At 35.0% G+C, this 8,112-nt stretch overlaps 1 protein-coding gene across 1 annotated transcript; it reads left to right on the top strand.

Annotated features, from left to right (window-relative positions):
• Positions 1–7,177, top strand: LOC118277673 (facilitated trehalose transporter Tret1-2 homolog). Its single transcript, XM_050696215.1, has 8 exons — positions 1–161; positions 2,606–2,835; positions 3,271–3,591; positions 4,805–4,910; positions 5,082–5,162; positions 5,508–5,725; positions 6,312–6,494; positions 6,883–7,177. The coding sequence occupies exons 1-8, from the start codon at positions 125–127 to the stop codon at positions 7,123–7,125; spliced, it is 1,419 nt and encodes a 472-aa protein (XP_050552172.1). The 5' UTR covers positions 1–124; the 3' UTR covers positions 7,126–7,177.
• Positions 7,178–8,112: the final 935 nt, after the last annotated feature.

Below are 8,112 nucleotides of genomic sequence, written 5' to 3'. Positions count from 1 at the left end.
ATTTTATTTACTAGCCAGTTAGAAACTCAGACCAGAGTAGGAAAGGTCTGGGTCTGAAAAAAGATCTGAATTTTTTGACTACTTATATTTTTTTTTAATTGTGTTTAGTTATTTTGCTTTCAAAATGGGTTTGTTGTATCAATTTCTTGGGACGCTGATCAGTGAGTATCTTTCTCTTATTACTTTTTTTTTATAAAACCACTCTACGTACAAGTGCTATTTATTTCTCTGACGTTGTTTTGAGGCCTTTGCCCTACAGTAGGATGTTAAACGTTATCTAAATCTAATTCTGTTAAAAAATACCCTATAAGCTTTTTTCGAAACGTCGAAAACGCTATTATTTTCTACGAATTTTATATGAAACAGTGCGTTATTACGTCATCAGATTTTTGTGTCAAATAGACGACTTATTTCTAGATAATTTCCAAGAAAAGTTCGAAAATTAAGTAGATCATCAAATCTGTAATTTTCAATTAATTTTAGTTAAAAGTCGAAATAATTTAATTTATATTGAAGAAACTACCCAATTATTTGATCCTAAAAATATCCGAAATAATCATACATGACTGATGTAAATAAAAAAAATTATACACCACTTTGCCTGCATTATTACCATAATTAAATTATATTTATTACCAATTGGTTTGTGTAATTTACAAATTGTACAATAGTATGAAAATTGCACAATAATATATCAATATCAAGCTTAAATTATAACCTACTTCATTTATTCTACTGTGGAGCTACTGTTTCTACACTAAATCAATCTTCTTTTTAACTGTATACTAAATAATTTGGTAATCTGTAGGTTTGATATTAAATACACAAACATAGCCTCTATGAACATAATTGTATGATACTCTATCAGTCACATACTACAAGACACGTGCATAATATTAAACCATTGTTATTCTTTTACTATATTTAAATAATTACGTTTCTTTAACATTAAATAAATATTATAATTATATAATGTATTTTAAAATTATTTGCCACGGCTTTAATATAAGATAGTGTCGTGTTCGAAGATTACAATAGTGAAGAAATTTCGTAGCCCCAAGCAGTTAATTAAATTTGAGAACGTAAAGAAGTTAAATAAACATTGACTGTACTCTGCATAAAGTGGTTCACAATAATGCACGATGACAGAGATGACAGAGACAGTGAAAGAGATGACAAAATTATACATAGGTTTTTTTGTATAAAAAAATACTCATAATGAATAATTTATATTTACTATTGTAATCTTCACACACAATACTACCTCGCATTAAAGCCGTGGCAGATAATTTTTGAACACCTTTTATACATATTTAATTGTTAAAGTTATTATCATGTTGATAAGCTTAAAGAATTTTATGCTAATGCTTTGTTTAACATCGCGTTGGAATAGTGATTATAAAAGCGGCTTCTATTTTTCAAGTTACCGTATATTTTGGTATTGACATAAAATCTACCAATTAATGGATTAATTCGGTATTTCTTTATAATAATTCTTAGGGTAAGCTTATTTGAAAAAACTATTTGAAGATACTTATATATTTTTTTAATTTCGAGGTGAACCATCTGGTCTATCTATATGTATACTAAAATCATCTTATTCTCATTACATAGATTGATAACTTATTGAAACAATTCTTCGATTGCTATCAATTGTACGTTTCAATCGTAGAGTCAAGCTTATTTAACTTCTTTATGTTCTCAAATTGAATGAACTGGTCCGGGGTGCGAATTTTTTTTCATGACGTCATACTGAATGCGTACAATGTGTACAATGCCTGTGGGCCTGTGGGCCTGTGGACGCTTACCTTTTCGGCTATATTCTTAATTTGAGTACAGGTTTTTCCTCCTCTCCATACATAAGGGAAACCCCATCAACTAATACAGACATAAAATCACAAATCTTTATACTTAGATAAAAAAGAGTCTCGTCTCTAGATAAGGTATATGTGTTCAGATAATGACAATGCAGACGAAATAAAATTTATTGTATTCATATAACTTAGAACGTAATAAGTATTGTAAACTTTATAATCTTGTTTTTAAAGTCTCATGTTGTTTAAAGGCTTAGGAGTTAGTATGTGATTTTAATTGAAAGATAAACCTTTTTATTTATTTACTGCTACGTATATATCCACTTCTACTAAAGTAACCGAAAAGGGAGTTAAAGTAGTTGAAACGAGAGCTCGTTCGGTGCTCTAATTGGTTAGTTTATTCGAGCCGGCCAATCAGAACGCCGAACGCGCTCTCGTTTCGATTACTTTAAACACAAAGCAAACTCGTACTGATGGTACCGATATAAAAATTGTAGCATAAAGACACTTCATTTTGACGTGATAGAAAGATAAATAAACAAATATAATCGCATTTATTATTTAATTAGCGTTTAAGCTCTCATATCCTCAAAAAATAGTACGAACTTTATTTACAAGTTATTATTCCTTTACTTTAAATATTGTCTACGTTCTACGTTTAGCAAGGCAACCGGTTGACAAACTAAGCAACGTATCACATATCAATTCAAACAATAATTACCTATATTTATCTGGTCCTAAGTACAACGTAGTTCTAAAATATATCTAACTTAAAACAATTTTGTCCACAGTCAGCACAATGGGCATAAACATGGGTGTAATCTTCGCCTGGCCAGCATTTACCATCACTCTCTTCCAAACGCCAAACACAACACTGGACAGACCAATGACAGACACTGAAATATCATTGTTTGGCAGTCTGTCGTCTATTGGAGCTCTCATTTCAACGCCATCTGCTGGTTACATGCTGGAACTGTTGGGCAGAAGAAACTGTTCTGTTGTCAATTGTTTGGGATTAGTTGTAAGTTTTTTTTTTCACCATTAGTTTGGATTATTATTTTTCACTTGACCGTAAACCCAAAACAAACAAATTGCGGATAATATCGCACACCTATTGACAAAGTTGTTTGCCTCCTATTCCATAAAAAAAATACAATGCTTTTACGAAGTGCAAGCAAATACTAGGGGTACTATAATATTTAGATCCGGAGCTTCGGAGTGCCTAGCTGGTTACCGGGGCTCCGAATCGAAGAGCAGAAGTAGAAACGGAATTATTTATAGCCAGTTAGGGTCTGTCTTCACTTAAGGAGGGAGAAGTCACTGGATGATGTCCCCCCTCAAAAAAGGCACAATAATAAAACTCAAGACTTAAATAACAATTTTAAATTCCCACATTTATCTAACCAAATTCATCAGCGAACCGACTTAATAAAACCAACCCCACTTCTATTTTCAGCTCGTCTGGGTAATATTAGTCTGCACAAGAAACGTAGTAGCAGTGCTGGTATCAGTATTCCTATCTGGAATCGCCAGTTCAGTCTTCCTCGTTGGTACCGTCTACATCAGTGAGATCTGCCAAGAGTCTATTAGAGGAGGCATGACTGCTTGCAATATGGTCTCCTATGGGTTGGGAATGCTCCTCTCCTATTTGCTTGGAGGGTTCCTCTCTTATGACGTCATGCTGTATGTTGGACTGTCCATGTCCATTGCTGGTACTTGCTGCTTGTTCATCTTGAGGGAGACTCCTATGTATCTGTTGAATAAGGGGAAGGAAAAGGTGAGGGTTTTGGTATATTTCATTGTGTATAGATTATGCAGGCATTTGTTTGGTAAATGATGATAATAGCAAAAATAATGAAGATATAGAAAAAGGAGAATGCTCACGAAGTATGGGGAAAATACCCAGGCCCGGCGCAAACGATTTGTATCTCAGTTTATCAGTATAAATGTGTAATAAAATCCCGTATAGTTACCATCGTCGAAAACGATGGCTAAATGTAGGAAATTGCTATTTGTTTTTTGTCAGGAACTATATTTAAATCGATCAGTAGTGGACGTCTTTCGGCTGGTATGATGATGATATTTAAAGGATATTACGAGTAGAAAGTATTAAAACAAATGTATACATTATCAAAACATCATGTATTAGATTATTCAAAGTTCAATCATTTTCTAATATTACATTTTGTGGTGAAAGTGCGGGATTTGCAAAACCATCTTAGTTCCTTGCCCACCCAAGGCAGTATAATATGATGGACATCACATGGGCACAACAACCGAGCGTCCTTTTCCCATGTATGCATGAAAAATAATATTCGCCAATTGCATTTCTCCCGCTACCATATTATATAAAACGTCTTATATCACGCTGTATTGATGAGGAGGTGATCTGTGATTGATGCTCACTTTCTACTCGTAATATCCTTTAAATATCATCATCATACTAGCCGAAAGACGTCCACTACTGATCGATTTAAATATAGTCCCTGACAAAAAACAAATATCAATTTTCAACATTTAGCCATCGTTTTCGATGATGGTACCTATACAGCATTTCATTACTCATTTATACTGATAAACTGAGATACGTATAGTTTGCGCCGGGCCTGGGTTTTTTTTTGAGCATTCTCCTTTGATCAAAAAATTTGAGACTGCTTCTAGAGTAGAACAAATATTTTTATACTTTTGTTTCATTTTAATTTATCAAAAGCTTTGGGGTCGGTTCATATCTGACGGAACATGTGTCGCGTATTATCGGTAGCGTAACGCCAGAACAGACAAATGTATAGAAAAACAATTGGCAGTCTTCACTCAACCGATGATACGTCAGTACTACCAATGTATGCTCGACGTATTTTAAGTCAGATATGAACTGACCCTTAGTCAAACTACACCAATGAATCTCGCTATTAACGTTCTAAAGAATTTTAACCAAAAAGAAGGAGAAAATCTTGTAGAAGAGTGCTAAGTCAGTTTTCTCTTGTTTCCAGGAAGCAGCAAAATCTTTAGCGTTTTACAGAATGTGGAAATTGAACTCGAAAGAACTTCAAGATGAAATGAACAACATGAAGCGTGCACTTAATCCGGATCTCGGAGGTAATTGCTTTAGTTACTTTTACCATAACTAAAAGTTTACGTCAAAGCAAATATTATAATATAAAAAAATGCTTTGGTCATTCCAAGATGTAAATACGTATGGAGAAGAACGAGCAAGAAACTTTGTTACTAGTTACAATAATAATATCAATATATGTATTTCATTTACAGATGAGACACCAGAAGAAGAAAAATTGCAGCAAGATATTAAACCTGCCGCTCCAGAAAAATTGTCACTATGGAAGTTCATCAGTAAGTATTTTTAAAATCGACCACAGCAACGAGACATTTTTTTATGGTATAAGCCGGTAAACGAGCAGACGGATCACCTGATGGTAAGCAATTGCCGCCGCCCATGGACACTTGAAACACCAGAGGCGTTACAAGTGCGTTGCCAGCCTTTTGGGGGTTAGGAATTTAAGGGTTGTTGGGGAATTGGGGATTGGGAAGATTGGGAAGGGGGTAATTGGGCCTCCGGCAACCTCACTCACACAACGAAACACACTCGCGTCGCTCATTCGGGACGAAGCATGGCTCTCCCACACTTAAAAATATTAGAAGTAAAAAAATTCAATGTCTGTCTCTTTAATTCCACAGAAAAATCAAAATCTACACAACGTTCTTTTCTGGTGAACATGGTGGTGATGACTGCAGCCATCTTCCAAGGTCTGGTGGTTGTCCAGATCTACGCGGAGCCCATATTCACTGAAGCGGTGCCAACAGCCTCTCCTACACTTTGCAGTGTGATGTTAGCAGTGACAACTGTGTTGGCTGGTATGGTCGCTGCATACGCTACCGATTCACTTGGAAGACGGGTGAGGTTCTTTTGTTTTATGTTGTCCTGGTACTTTAAACGTTGAATTGCTGATAATCTATTAAGATGAAAATTGAAGGTCAAGGAATATAAATCTAATAACTAAGTCTCGTACAAAATGGAGTAACTTTATCATCTTTCATCCCGATACACGGAGTCAGTCCCTTCCTATTTATTACTGCTGTTGCCCGCATGCTTGGAAAATCACCAAAGCAAACTTAATAACTTACCTGTAACTTGTAAGTCCATCTGCGGAGATTAATGACTTTTGATAGAATTCGGGTTTTGGTTTTTTATTCATAAAAGTAGCTTTAGTTACACCTAAGTACTTCAGCTACCTTACAATAAAAGTCCTGACCAAATCAGTCCTTCCATTTCAAAGATTAGCCAGAACAAACAGACAGATGAAAATTGCAAAAAAAATATTTCGGTGTATGTATCGTATGTAGTAAAAAGTGGTTATTTCAATATCACAAATAGACACTCTCAGTTTATTAATACGTATAGCTTGTATATAGATTGACAAGTCCCATTTATATTAGGAGTACTCAAACCTCAAAAATTTACATAAAACATTTTTGTTTCAGCCCCTAATGATCTACGCGTCCCTAGGCAGTGGAATAAGCTGTGTGGTCCTAGGCACTCTGATGCAGTTCCACTGGGGACCGAGCTGGTTGACTGCTGCCTTCATATACGCCTTCGCAGTCATGTACACATGCGGAGCCGGTACTGTGCCGTTTGTACTAATGGCCGAAACATTCTTGCCTGAAGTAAGTTCTTTTTTATATATATATTATATATGCAACGTCACACCTTTTATCCCCGAAGGGGTAGGCAGAGGTGCACATTACGTCACGTTATGACGCTATACAATGTATACTCACCATTTGTGTTATAAGTCCCATGTCATAGGGGGTGAGCCTATTGCCATATACTGGGCACAATTCCAGACTCCGTGCTACTACTGAGAATTTTCAAAAAACCGAAAAAAGTCTAGCAATATTTTGTCCGACCTGGGAATATAATCCGAGACCTCTTTCCCGGTGCCTCGGACAACAACACAGTTAATGAGTAAAATAACTTAAATGACACATAGAAAAATAATCGCAAACACCAAACACTTTCTCCTTCTACAACAAAAACCAATTCTTCTTTCAGGTAAAGAGTTTCTTCTCGATGGTCTTAGTGGAGTACGTATGGATGTGCAACTTCGTGATCCTCTTCATCTTCAACCCTCTCCTCAAGGCCCTCGGCTGGGGTCCCGTCTTCTACATCTTCGCCGTCATCTGCTTTCTAAGTTCTTCTTTCTGTGTTTTCTTTCTACCTGAAACCAAAGGATTGACTGTCGAAGAGATCCAGACTAAATTTACGTCCAAAAGAAAAGCGCCGAAATTGTACTAGCTGTTGTTTAGTATTAGTTTTAATAAATTATTGTTTAGCTTTAATTATGTTAGTTTTTGTTGTTTTATTTTTAGTTTAGTGTTTATAAGCATTACTACTTTAAGTACTTGACAATCTTATGACTAGTACGCTATATACCTATACAATACATAAAGCTGAAGAGGTTTATTTGTTTGAACGCACTAATCTCCGGGACTACTGGTCTCATTTAAAACAAATCTTTTTGTGTTGGATAGCCCATTTATCGAGGAAGATAAAACATCTTCAAGGCTATAAAACAACACGCTACGATTAATAGGAGCCGTGCAGATTGAGCGAAATAACGTGGAAGTAGTAGGCGAGTTGACAAAAATATTTTTTCATGGAAAAACTCAATTTCAGTTTCCCAGAGAAATTACGTTAACACCCACTGTAGTATAGTTTTATGCTTAACGTAAGTAAGTGAAGTAAACAATAACACCAAAATACTAAAAACTACTTTAAAATAGTTAAAACAGCACCTCGAATACTGGCAGTATCACTGTATCACCAACATCGTTAGTGCAATAGATCTTCGAAAATGTGTTTGCTGCTTGATATTATCAGGCGCTATCGCAGCTCTTAATGATATACCAGTTAAATTATATTCCTATAAGTAGTGTAGAATGACACACCAGTCAAGTTATGTACAGTAGAGTCCGTTTATAATGACATCGAAAGGAATTGACAAAAACGTCATAATAAGCGGACGTCATACAAAGCGTTATGTATAAATGAAAATCTTTTTTATGTAAATATGTATGTATTAAGTATTTTAATACAGAAACATAGTATATTTGCATATGTGTAAGACCATATTAAATCAAAATCAAAATTGCACGTAATCAGCAGATTATTATAATAACACATACAAGTGTATTTTTTATTGTAAGTAATCTGTAATTTTTGTCTGCTTTTGTTTCTTCATTTTATTGTAAAAACAGACTCTCACACTATTGTGTATAGAAG

The sequence above is a fragment of the Spodoptera frugiperda genome, chromosome 10 (genome assembly GCF_023101765.2).
Source record: "Spodoptera frugiperda isolate SF20-4 chromosome 10, AGI-APGP_CSIRO_Sfru_2.0, whole genome shotgun sequence".
Classification (NCBI taxonomy): domain Eukaryota; kingdom Metazoa; phylum Arthropoda; class Insecta; order Lepidoptera; family Noctuidae; genus Spodoptera; species Spodoptera frugiperda.
This window is presented reverse-complemented; position numbering and strand designations above follow the sequence as displayed.